At 34.6% G+C, this 13,461-nt stretch overlaps 3 protein-coding genes across 3 annotated transcripts; 1 reads left to right on the forward strand and 2 right to left on the reverse strand.

Annotated features, from left to right (window-relative positions):
- Nucleotides 1–319: 319 nt before the first annotated feature.
- LOC109857322 (ESF1 homolog) lies at nt 320–3,576 on the reverse strand. Its single transcript, XM_020433503.1, has 7 exons — nt 2,647–3,576; nt 2,357–2,535; nt 2,082–2,195; nt 1,800–2,000; nt 1,502–1,715; nt 636–1,426; nt 320–571 (listed from the first exon to the last, which is right to left on the reverse strand). The coding sequence occupies exons 1-7, from the start codon at nt 3,377–3,379 to the stop codon at nt 458–460; spliced, it is 2,346 nt and encodes a 781-aa protein (XP_020289092.1). The 5' UTR covers nt 3,380–3,576; the 3' UTR covers nt 320–457.
- A 767-nt stretch (nt 3,577–4,343) lies between these two features.
- LOC109857594 (Golgi SNAP receptor complex member 2) lies at nt 4,344–5,556 on the reverse strand. The gene is made up of 3 exons (XM_020434067.1): nt 5,472–5,556; nt 5,204–5,353; nt 4,344–5,091 (listed from the first exon to the last, which is right to left on the reverse strand). The coding sequence occupies exons 2-3, from the start codon at nt 5,338–5,340 to the stop codon at nt 4,593–4,595; spliced, it is 636 nt and encodes a 211-aa protein (XP_020289656.1). The 5' UTR covers nt 5,341–5,353; nt 5,472–5,556; the 3' UTR covers nt 4,344–4,592.
- Nucleotides 5,557–6,399: 843 nt separating this feature from the next.
- LOC109857289 lies at nt 6,400–13,409 on the forward strand. The gene is made up of 6 exons (XM_020433464.1): nt 6,400–6,750; nt 7,253–8,956; nt 9,249–11,032; nt 11,247–11,544; nt 11,711–11,921; nt 12,028–13,409. Exons 2-6 carry the CDS (start codon nt 7,280–7,282, stop codon nt 12,219–12,221), a joined length of 4,164 nt encoding a protein of 1,387 aa, XP_020289053.1. The 5' UTR covers nt 6,400–6,750; nt 7,253–7,279; the 3' UTR covers nt 12,222–13,409.
- Nucleotides 13,410–13,461: the final 52 nt, after the last annotated feature.

Consider the following 13,461-nt stretch of genomic DNA (forward strand, 5'->3'; position numbering starts at 1 on the left):
GTACGTACTGAAAATTCCCCAAGCCGTTAAAGTCTCTGCACGCAAACATCTCTGACATGAAAATCAAACTGTAGCGAGTATCGGCCAATAGCCGCAACATCAACGAACCAATAAAATATCTACAACAGAGCTTTCGGATACGCTGACTGGCTGTTTTTTAGATGGGGAAGTTTAAATATAAAACCATCAGCGTGTCAAAAGAACTCGAATATTTTATTGACTTTTTCTTGTGATAAAATGTCACATTCAATAATGTAATTAAATGTTTATATATTGTTTTATGTACAAAAAATATATTTTACTATTTTACTACTATAAAACTTCAAAGCGTACGTATTATCAATGTCACCTTAATGTAAAAATAATTCTTATAAATTATGTTGTATAATTAAGAATTATTTTAATGTTAACAAAATTGATACACACACTAGATATATTATGCTTTATTATAATTGTATTATCTTTTTATCGGCTGTGTAATATTTTGTGCTTTTTTCTTAACAGATTTAACTAGCGCTTGTAATTCTGTCGACAGCTTTCCGTCCGTTTTTGGTTTCTTAAATTGTTTATCCTGAAAGATTTAAAACAAAAGTAAGAAGAAAATATATCAATTGTTATCGAGATTGATTACTTACATTTTCATTTACAAGCTCGTTATCAGTTCTTCTCTTCAACTTTTCGCTGACCAAAGCTTCCGTACCCTTCGTCTTTCTGTAATGTGGATCTGCAGGATCAATATTAAAGTGATGTGATGTGTATAACGCAGCGAATCTCGGATCCTTGACGTTAACTTCGAAATCATCTTCTTGCACTTTTTCTTCAACATTCTTCTTTTTACTAAGACGTTTCCGTTTAGATTTAGACATGGTAGCATTTTCTTCGATCTTTTTCATATTGAAGTGTTTTTTGCCATCTTCGTCTTCATCCATTAAAAGTAACTCCAATTCAGCTTTACGTCGATTTTCTTCCTGTTCCCTATCCGTGTCACTAGCTTCGTCATCTTTTCTTCTTCTGCGAGATTTGCCATTCTTAAATTCTTCTGCAAAGTATGAATCGTTCACATCTACATCAGGCGGCAAAGAATCTTCCGAATCGCTATTTGTCTCATCGAGCTTCTTTCTTTCTTCTCTCTTAGCTTTTCGTTTTGCTTTTCGTTTCTCTAAATATTGCTCAAAAGGTGTGAGCTCTTCTTTATTCTTCATTCTCTCTTTAACGAGTTTCTCGGCTTTCTCTTTGGTGCCTAAACCCCACGTGAATTCCAATTCGACGTCTTTGTTTTTCTTCGCCTCTTCTTCTTCTTCAATAGCTTTTAGTAACGATTTGTACTTTCCGAGTGGATCATTAGTTGCATCCGATTCTAAATTATCAGTAGCTTCTTCAGTTACAGTTTTCTTCTCTTCTGTTATATCTTCTTTTTCCTCTGTGTCTAAAATATAAATGTGTACATACAGACTTCAGTATAAATTCAATAAAAATTGGCAGTCATTATCACACGTCATACCTGAATCACTGTCACTACCACTCGCCAGATACGTTTGCAAATCATTTTCATCAATATCTTGCAGCTTTCCTGAATTAAGCTTCTGAGTAAACTCCTGCCTGTCCAAATTTGTTTCGTCCCACGTTAGCTCGACTTTAACTTGTTGCAAAGCCGTCGTTGTAAAATGTCTCGGTTCATATTTCTCAGGTATTTCAGTACATACTTCTTTCGGTTCCTTCAAGAAGCGCAACATGAGAAAAATCTATATGCATCTTAAACTTTTAACATAACTAGTATTTTTTGTAATCTTAGCAAATACCTGGTCAAATGCCATGTCTTCTGGTACAAATCTGAGATCTAATCTAGTCGCAGTCGATTCATATTCTATACCGTCACATTCCGTGTAAACTTTATTTGCTGTTTCTGCAGAATCAAACTCAGCAACAGCATAGTAATACTTCAATCGATTCAGTTGATATTGTCTCAGTTTCTCCATATGATAATTCGAACCCTCTTCATTCTATATATAAAAAAAAAATTGATAACACAATGAACAAAAAAATACTATTTTTAGCACTACAGGAAAATTATTAATTCATACATCATCTTCATTTTCATCTTCATCTTCACTATCAATGTTTTCGATTTTTAGCTCCTGTGGTCCACTGATCTCCTCTTCCTTGATTCTCTGCAGACCAAACTCTGATGGATAAATCTAAAATAATTATATATTGGAAATACATTGTTACATTCGGATTTGCTGTTATTAATTTTTAATGTTTTATGACTCATTTATACTGTAAATATTTACTATTTAATTTTTAATGTAAATTTGACATTATATACATATATATATATTATTATAATTTTTATTACTGTAATTGAGCGGATGAGTCCACCACTGGGTAAAAATGAATTTAGCAAAATCATTAAATCTACAGCACGTATTCTATCCCAATCCATATTGCAAATGGCTAATCTATGTGTAATCTCATCTGTTGTTTCAGCTTCTTTATCCAGTTCACCCCAATTGTGTTCAATTTCTTCTTCATCATCTGAAAAAGATAATATATATATAAAACAAAAATTAAGTATTATATCACAAGTGTTTTGTAGTAAATATTGTGTGATTTTGTAAATACAATATATACTAAATTCTATATTACCACTATTTTCAGATGATTCTTCATCAGAAGAACTATCAGTCAACAAGACACCTTCACCTCTTGCATAATTCACAGTAAGATCTCTCAGTCTTTCCTTAATTTCATTTGTAAGTTTGCTGGTTTCACCTTTTCTCCTTTTAAAAAGCTGTTTATTGTTTTCATCCAAGTCTACTTGGGAAAAATCTTTATCAGAAGATTCATCCTCACTATTATCTGCTGACTTAGCATCATCAGAGGATTCATCACCAGAGTTTTCATTAGAATGTGGCTCACATTTCTCTTTTAGTTCCATCTCAGGTAAATCATTTTCATTCAAAAAACAATTGGCAACATTCTCATCCTTACTCTTTTTATTTAAAAACTCTTTTTCACATTTTAATTTGTCTTTCTTTATTTTCTGCCTTTTACTTTTATTTTCTCTTACTTTTTCTTTGGTACTTTCTACTGTTCCCTTCTTTTTATCGTTCTTCTCGTTTGAGGATGCCTCAGGTGCATCATCGTCCTCATCTTCACTGCTAGGCAGATCGTAGAATTTCCTGAGATTCTCAGTGGTGGTTTGATTGACTGGTCTACCGCGTTTATCAACAGTATACTTTAAAGTAAACTTTTTGTCTTTAAACATATCTTTAAATCGACGATCAATTTTCACTTTCCTCTCAGCTTTGGGAATCCGACGATATTTTGGATCTTTTGCGATATGTGCAAATCGCGCATCTTTCAGCATTTCCTCCATTGTTATTGAGACCGAATTACGAACAGAGAGAAGAATGAGAGCGGCCACGAGCCACGACCATAAGCAAGTGGATATGCCACAATTATACGGCGCACATGGAGTGTCCAGCGTGTCCACTGTCCAGGGGACTGGCACGCGGTAACAAAGGTTGCATGGAGGGGATGCGCACACAACCTCATATACCGTGTATCGCACGGCAGGGATNAAGGGCCCGATTCTTTAACTCACTTGTAAGAGAAACGTATGCGCAAACTCAAAGTTACGAACACTTTCCTATAGGTTTTCTATATTTAAGCGCTCGTAACTTTGAGTTTGCGCATACGTTTCTCTTACGAGTGAGTTAGAGAATCGGGCCCCAAGAGACTAAACTAACGTGACTTTAAAAACGTGACTAAAGGAATGTCACGTGACAGAGAAAAAAGAAAAATCACTGAACTATATAAATAGATATCTAATTACTGAACTATATATAATATATATCTAATATATATATGTATATATGCGACTTTTTTCATTGAAAACGTTTTGAAGTTTCATTGAAATTTCAGTGAAAAAAAAAGCGCGTTGGAGCAAGTAAGAGTATGTTGGGGGGGGGGGGCGTGCGACGCGAACAAACCTTTGATCAATGTGATTAGTCAATTCCACAAGACCTGCCAATTGCGTTTGCGTCTTGCGCTTAATATAGGACAGACTTCTATGTCTATGGATTTAACCAATCCCGTTGCTCGATAAGCTGAAGTGATCAATATGATTGGCCAATTTTATATGAAATCACAAACAGTACAATAGTTTTAGAAATTCAAACATTTTTATATATTTTATAGCAATATTAAAATTTTTCCATTTATAAAATATAGATATGTATATTATTAGAAAGACTTCTTTCAATGTTTCCAATAAAATGGAAATATCGTTATACTTTGTGATATAAGATATATATTTTACACATACACAAAAAAGAATATCATTTTATAAGTGTTTATATCTATTATATATATACAATGTCCATGTATTTACATATGTATGTATTGTTCCAAGCAACACTTGCTTTCTCAAATCTAGAAATCTTTCCCACAAAACCATATCAAATATAAGCACTTTTCTTATCACAATTTGAAGTGTCGATCTGTCAACTAAAGTCCTACCATTATTTGTTTAACAATAAATATCAAATTATAAAATATAACAAATAATATCTGTCAAATATATATTTCTAAGTAAGATAAACCACTACTAAAATAATGACTATACATGTGAAAGTCATGCCACCAACCAAGATAAATCCATCTTGTCTAGCTCGTCGCTCTATTAGTCTCATGGTGGTGTTAGAAAGACCTAACGTATTACCAATGTCTATTAAACGTTTGTGTGCTCCTTTCAACGTTAATCTCTGAGATTTTAAATTGTCCAACACACTGCTCCCCTGACTCAACAAATCGTCTACACCATGAACAGCATTGTGTAAACTATTATTGTGTTGCACAGTGTGATCGATCATAATATCCACATGGTCGTTGGTGGTAAACTTCCTGGATAACAAGGCTTCTCTCTCTGCCTCTTCTCTTTGCTGTCTTATCATACGATTGTACCACGAATTCAAGGCAGCGGTTAGATGACGACTGTCATATTTCAGTTGATCCACTCTCATCCGGGCGTTTTGTCTCTGCGACACAGGACCTTTGAGGCATAGCACATCGAGCCGCTCGCAATTACTATGAAAGAAAAATAAAAAATATCGCCAAATATTATTGATTTTACTGCGCACAGAAACAACGTATGACAACAAACAACGTTATAATAATGTAATGTCCTAAATTTAACTACCTGTTGATAAGGTTGATTTTACTTTCTATTGCCTCTCTCACATCCTGCACATCCGCGTTGGACTTTTTCTCCAGCTGCGAGAAAAGGTGTTGAGTCTCCTGTACTAATTTATTCGTTTGGTGGTACAATGCTTCCATATCTGCTATTACACTTTCAAAATTTTTCGGTTAATGATCGTCAGAGCCGAAGTATCATCGACGAAAATTTGCAAAAAAAACGCTGTAACAGCCACGGCTATAACACACACCAGAAAATGACGTGTACTTACGTGTGTGTACACACCGACAAATCATCAAACTAGGGCTGCGTTCGGGGAGCACGCTATCAGCGCTATTGCGTTATTCTATCTTTGTTTTACATCTAAAGCCCGTTCTACATTGATCGCAAGCGCAAACGCAAGGTATAGATCTCGTAGAATTGACCAATCACGCTGGTCAATTGGCCGATTTGATCAATACGATTCGTCAATTCTACCAGACCTGTTCCTTGCGTTAGCGCTTGCGATCAATGTAGAACAGGCTTAATGAGCAATAAAGATAGAATTACGCAATAGCGCTGATAGCGTGCTCCCCGAACGCAGCCTTAGGGTACGATCCCATGCACTGTTATTTTTCGCGTAACGCGTAACGCGTAANCAATCAGAGAGATTACGTGCTGTATGTTAGTACACGTAATTTCTCTGATTGGTTACGCATTACGCGTTACGCGAAAAATAACAGTGCATGGGATCGTACCCTTATACTTCTTTGCATACATATGGCGCACGCCTCTGCGCGTGAGGAGCAAAAGCCAAACGCAGCCTTATACCCTTGCTCAGTCATGAAAAACTGAATATCATGATTAGCAACTATACTGAATTTTCAAGTTGGAGATTCGAGATCTGGGAGTCGATTCTGTATCCGTGCAATGTAGTGAAAATTACAAAAGCGAGCTAATTTATTAGGTGTTGACCAATGAGATCATAGATAATTTGGTGAATTCGCTCACTTTTGTAATTTTCACTACACTGCGTGATACAGAATCGACTTCCTGAGAGCTGAAATTTGAGATTGGAGACGGGATCTAAGATTTGAAAAACGACTATGAATTTGTGGACCTCAGTCTTCTCTCTGATGTGATCATTGAATACCGACCTTTATTGTGGCGTCCTCTAGCCATTAAAAACCGACCTTCCTTAAAAAAATGACGATTCTCACTCTTTGCAATATTCATCTGTATTCACCGCTTTCGCAAACTTGTGCAAGTAAACGAATAGCAGTAAAAAAATTGTGTTTCTAGTGTATTTAAAATTCAAGATCTTTGACTCGATTTCTTCGATGGTTTTCGCGCTATTGAACGGAAAGTGGTTTTGTTTTATATGTATGTGCATTACATATCGCGTTCTCAGTAATTGGAGACTCATTAACCACAATCCGATTTGAAACAACCGGTGCGACGTTAATTGCTCGTTTACTGCAATAGACAAATGCGAAAGTTTGATTTCGAGACAGAAGTAATATCATTTAAAAGGAAGATCAGAAATATATATATATATATATCAAATATCGGTTAGTTTTATTTGATGTGTATATTTTGTCAAGTGCATGATTGCTGCCGTAACCTCCAAATTATAAACAAAATATTCAATAACATCACATCACTTTGAAAAAGATGGTCAAGAAACAGTACAAAATATTAAAAAGAATTTTTAATCTTTAAACTAAATTAATTTAATTTTATGGAGAATCTTATTCTAAAAAATTGTTAATATAATTTTTTATTTATGTTGAAAATGTTTTTGCTTTTTTCCCTATGTTTATACATAATGGTACACTTATATAAACATACACATATACACACATATACACATAGCCAAGTTTAAAAATTATTTACATTGTAGTATATACATTGATTTTTTGTTAGATGTATTTGCATCTTAAATATTTAAAATTTTCTTAATTTACTGTAATTTAAAATAAAAAATATATCTTTTCTAAGATAGAAATTTTCATGTATAACAGTTTTTTTAATAAAAAGTTTATAATTTATGTTTATCAATTTTATTTTTAGATTATCTGCTACACAAGTTTGCCCAAGATGTCAGATCTAGAGGAAACAAATAGATGTGTAGCAGACACGCAAGAAACCTATTATGACGATACTGATAAAAATTCCATAGAAAAAGGGCTAACCAGTGAAACACAAAAAGAAACAAACATTACAGAGAGCCAAGACTTCCATCTTATTGTCTCTGAAGAAGAGGAAAGTATGAAAAATAAGATGACATTAGTAGAAAATAAAGAGGATAATTCTCAAAAGAAATCAATTGATCAAATAAGTCTTCAACAAACCTCACATGCATCAGAATCGTTGACTGATCAAAATGTAATAACTGCAAGTGAAGACAAAGATAAAGAAGTTACTGAAAAAAACTTATCTAGCATTACACATGGTTCAGAAAAGAATGAGAATGAATCACTTCATCTTTCTGATGATGATGAAGTGATTCAGGGAACACCTCCTCTGATATACTCCCCATCTCGAAAATCAATTGGCGGCAATATTGATGTAACAAGTCTAAAACGTAAAGCTGAGTTTTTTGATGAACCACCTGGTAAAATTCAAAAAACATCCACAGAAGATACTATAACAAAGGCTAAGAGAGATTTCGAAGAAGAGAATTCTTCAGGCGAATCTAATGATTCATATCAAGATTTATTCAAGAATTCAGATAAGAATATTATAATTGAGGAAACTCAAGGAACTCAAGATTTAAATAATCAGGAAGTTATTCAGGACTCTTTATCTAAAGATATAATAGAAACAAAGAATGACGATAAAATTCAGGAACAGTTAAATCAATCCCAAAACGAAGAGAAGAATATGAAGGAGGATGAAAATCTGAACGTTTCCATGAAAGTGAATGACAACAGTATGAATGACAGCATTAACGTTAACGTAAATTCTGCGAATGAGAGTGATTTGCATATTGAAGATAATAGTAAACCAATCGAAACGATAAAAGATAAGTCTGAGAATGAGAGTTTAGATGAGACTAATAAATTTGTACAAATAAAAGATGATACAGAAGCCAATAAAGCGGAACAAGACCCTGGTGAACTTGTCACGAAGACTGCTAATAATAGCAATAAAAGTTCGTCTTTTCAAACCAAAACTTCCAGTGAGATACAAACAACGAGCAATTCACGGACCAGCGTGGAGCTAATTTATGATGATGCAAACGTGTCGAAGACAGAAATGACGGAAATCGTATTAGATTCATCGTCGGAAATAATTTGCGATCACAAGAACTCAAAAGAAAAACCGGAGATAGTCGAAATTGTGGACGACTCGCGCGAAAAAATAATTCTAGATTCGCTGGGAGAGAGTATGGAGCTTCATACTTCGACAAGAGCCATCGACAAGAGTCTTTCTCACGAAAGCAAAACCTGTAGCGACTTAAGCCATAAAGAGAGCACAAAAGAATCGTCGTTAGACTCGAGGATTACTCAGAGTCATCAGAAGCTGATAAATGGTAGCTCTGAGTCCAAGCACAGCGATACTGATCATACTCTCAGTGTGGAGTCAGACACATTCAACGACATTGATCTGTTGAAAGGCAATGTGCAAAATATAAGAAACAAAGGAAACTCTTTTATGTCTAAAGACTTGGATAACATCGAAGTAATTAGTATTAGCGATAATGAGATGTCAAATACAGAAGAGAAGAACAAATCCGATTTGCACAATAGTGCACTGACCAAGGCTGTGCAGGTAAATAATAGTAGTAGATAAATGTTTAGATAATTTCTTACATATGAATTTTTTTTAATATCTAGAGTATATATGTTGAAATACTTGTTAATTGAAAATAAGTTTGTTATTTAGAAAAAATGTGAATTATTAGAAAATTTTAGTGCAATTCTTAGTTTTTGAAAAATTGGGAAATTTCGAAAAAATTTTTTACTCGAAAAACTTAAAACATTTTGAGTATTTTTTTTTAAAGTTCTAATAGATCTCAAAAGGTTCATACAAATTAATCACAAACAAAAAAATATTGTTATAGGTAGAGCGGGAAATCGGTATGTGTGTAAGACTTAAGTGTATCTTACATGTAGATGAAAACACAAAGGAATTCTTAAGTAAAGAAGTAACGATGGTGAATTGTGAGCCTGCCACGATAGAGTCTGTGTCGATAACTAAGCAAAAGAATGAAGATAGCCAAGGCTCGCTAGCGGATATTTCAGATAACAAAGAATCGTCACCTGGTTCGGTAACCAGTAATCTTCAGCCCTACGTTTTGAATCCGTCAAGACTGTCCATTATGTCATCTATTAGCTCATCTAGTTCAGCATCTAGCGCCGCTTCTTTGGCCTTAAAACTTAACTCGAAGAGTGGTACACACTTCTCAATGCCGTTGGTTCCAACAAAGCACGCAAAGAAGTCCACTGAAGATGTTATGACAGTGGGAGAGAAGCAAATAGACGAGGCTTACGAACGCGTTACACAGGAGTGGAAAAATCACCGTTTGCTTACCATGGTGATCTTAAACAGGCTAAATACGGAAATAAATAATAGCGTGACCGCCACTACAGGTACAGTACAAGATTCTTATGTAAACGTTAGTAATGATCGACTATATGATCACCTGCAAAAAAGCAACATGCACTCATCGACGCCGGAAGTAACGACGAAGGATGAACAACTAGTCTCTACGCCGAAAAGTATGAAGAAAGGTAGGTCGCTGAAGAGAGCGCGGAGCAAACCGACAAAACCGAGTGCTACACAGACTAATGGTGTGCATAAAAAGGAAGTTTTAAGTACGTGGAAAGATTCTTCTTTACAAGACCATGATGGTGCTCGATTAGATAAAAAGAGCAAAATAGAGGACACAGAGAATAAATTGTTGATCAGTAAAATAAATGTCTTAGCAAACTCGTCACCAAGTGACGTGTTGGACGATGATTTGATCGGCAAGGATGTGTTCGCCAAATGGTCAGACAACAATTATTATCCTGGTACGGTAGTCGACCGGTTGAAAACAAAATACAAAGTGAACTTTTATGACGGCAAAAGCAAGATGTTGATTGCAGAGTTTGTGATACCTATACCAAAGATGCTGCGCGAGGGTTTGTCTGTATATGCAAGCAAATCCGATGATGACGATTATTCCTGCGGTATTATAGTCGATGCACAAGCGTCGAAGAGTGGCAATAGCGTCCACGATATTTATTATACAGTGGAGACTGATAATAAGGAACGGTTACGGGTGCAAGTGCGTAACATTTTCCTGTCGCCTGATCAGGCGCAATTACTCAAAGAAGACATGGAGGACAAGAACTCTCTACCATCCACTCCAAAAGCGTTCAATCAGGTAACATTAGACAACCTGGTAGAAGGCAAGCGGCGCTCGAAGCGAATTGGAAACGGTACGCCTATCCTCTCGACACCTAAATCAAGGAGCAATGTCGGTGATGAGTCAGCTAGCAAAGTTAAAGCAGAACCTTCAGTATCCGGTATGTCTGGAAAACAAAAAAAAGGAAAGATCGCGTGGCTGGATTCCGAAGTCATGTCGAGCGACTCAAACATTGAAGTAAAAGACGAATCAGCAATGCAAATGGATTATGAATACATTCTGAGAGGTGTGCAAAAAGAAATACACAGTACCCCGTGCGATCAACTTTATACAAAAGGGCCGCTGAACAGAATCAAAGGTAAACCACGCAGCAAGAAGAAAATGGAAGATGAACATATCATCGCAACGCTCGGACCAATTCCTCTTGCAAAATCCAATATTTTCAAAGACATGTCGTTTATATTTACATGCGCATCTGTAGAATCATTAGACAGGTATTTTTCTCTTCATAGTATTTTGTATTACTTGTTTATATACTTTATTCTATCTACAACTTGGAAAAAAATTTGAAATGCTCACAGAATTTTTGTTATTATTTTTTTATAAATCAATTTCAATTTTAATAATCAGATATATAAGTTCCGTTTTTTCATCAATTATGTTATGTATATTGTTTTATTTATTTATATATTGTTTTGTTTATTTCAGATTCATCGACATAAAAGCGCAGGCATATAACACAGAAACAGAGACAAATGAATCAGAAATCGAAACTGAGTATGAAGGTGACTGGATGGATCGACCATTCGCGCGCGACAGATTGCGTGAACAAATTTTAGCGGGTGGTGGTAAAATCTATGAAGACTTTGATCAAATTCCGAAAAATGAGTATAAAAATACAAAACTGATTACTAATGTGCCGAACACTACAGCGAAAAATATATGGTGTTTATCAGCTGGTATACCCGCATATAGTCATAGGTGGATCATCAGATGTTGCTTAGAAGTGAGTCAACATTTCTTGTTAATGTTACAATTTCATATAAATCAGCCGCCAATGACTAGATAAGAATAACGCCCCTCTTTTCTCTCTCGCGAAATCATTTTATTGCTGGATAATGTATTACACACAGTGTAATACATTTATATCATACGATTATGTTTGTTATTAGGGAAAAACAGTGAATGCAGCTGAAGAAGCACTTCCAATCGGCTGGAGTTTGCAGAAAAAAAATTACGTAGAAGCATTCCAAGCAAGGGAGAAAAAACCGCTATCAAATACTTTTGTAATAATTCCTCGTCTGGATGACACCTGGTTTGTCACATTTTGGCAACAAGTTTGCGAAAATGCAGGAGCGGTAGTTCTAATTGTGGATGATTCAGGTATTTTATTTGTTTAAATTAAAATATATTTAACAAATACATTGATTATGTATATAAATCTGTTTGTATGTAAATAAAATTTATATTGTTTTGTTTTTATTTTTAGAAGCGATGGAAACCGGGGTAAGCAACGTAGTGATAGTGTCCAATCCAAAATGTCCGTTATGGGCCGTGGACAGTGCAAATAAGTTGCAAATCCCGATATTATCTACTACGTGGGTAGTTCAGTGTTTGATTGAGGGTAAAATCTGTCTATATGACCAGCACCCACGTTATAAATATAATTATATGCCAAATTAAGCACTTTTCGCAGTTAGAAGAAGTGCTCATTATTTTTACATTTAGTATATTGTCTTAGAGGCAAGTGTTTGAGAGAAATTTTCTTTAATTTTAGGTTTTTTTGTCTCTTCTTTTCCGCGTCGTCTTTTCTTTCTTTCTTTTTTTTTTTTTTTTTTGCACAAGACAAAAGACAACAAAGTGATTTTGCAATCAGACTGAAACTTTTTACTCGCAATTATGTGATTTTATATTATTTTAAACCTTTTCGTTGCTGAATTAATCAGTAAGTATCAGACTTACTTCCATTTATTTCTATGCTCAAGTTTTAGTTGAGCACAGCGACTTATAATATCGATTTTAATTGAATAACGCTCGATTCCATTTTTTGTGAATAATCTTAATTTATCCTTTTTTTTTTACCTACTCTATATGTTCGATAGAAATATAATTATGCATTTGATATGACAATGTATCATTGTACGTGAAAAGAAACACAATTATGTATAGTGATGTATCGACATACTTATACACATTTTTCTAAGATTTTATATAAAAATGAGAAATCGCGATGCACGCGCGTGAACTACAAGTCATATAGTTTCACTATATAAGAACGTATGTTTGTAAGAAATATCTCACTCGCGCGCGCGCATGCCACATGAGTATCTTCTTTTCACAATTAAAGAGATAACAGACCGTTAAAATTTTGTAATGGCTGCGTTGAGCAGAATAGCGTTCGGTAAGCGCTTCAAATTGCCGTTCCGCTAAACATTCAGTTTTTTTAAAGATATGCTCTACAGTTACATAATGCTCTGCATTTATTAACCTTTTGAACTTTGTTATCCTGCCATGAGATGCACAGGATAATTCTGAAAATTCAAAAAGTTAAGTGTTATTTTAGATAGCTGCTTATTTTAGTGCTTGTTACTTATGAATGAGATATGTGTAGATTTGCAAAAAATTAACAAAAAAAAAAAAAAAATCCCTTTGCAGATAATCACTTACTGAAGCGCTAACTTCTGTTGAACGCAGACAATAATAAATTCCTACACATCGACTGTGCAAATTATATAATTATACAATTGTGCAATAATACAATTATATAATGTATACAATTGCCTGCCACTCGGTTAATGTAGCGATGTTCGGAATGTTTTCTTTTCCGGTGAAAATATAAAAATACTTTTCAAAAGTAGTCATATTAACGAATCTAAAAGTGCAAAATAATACAAGAATAAAATTGGCAAGATATAAAAAATAT

This window comes from Pseudomyrmex gracilis, unplaced genomic scaffold (genome assembly GCF_002006095.1).
Source record: "Pseudomyrmex gracilis isolate BER0280 unplaced genomic scaffold, ASM200609v1 scaffold_5, whole genome shotgun sequence".
NCBI classification, from domain to species: Eukaryota; Metazoa; Arthropoda; class Insecta; order Hymenoptera; family Formicidae; genus Pseudomyrmex; species Pseudomyrmex gracilis.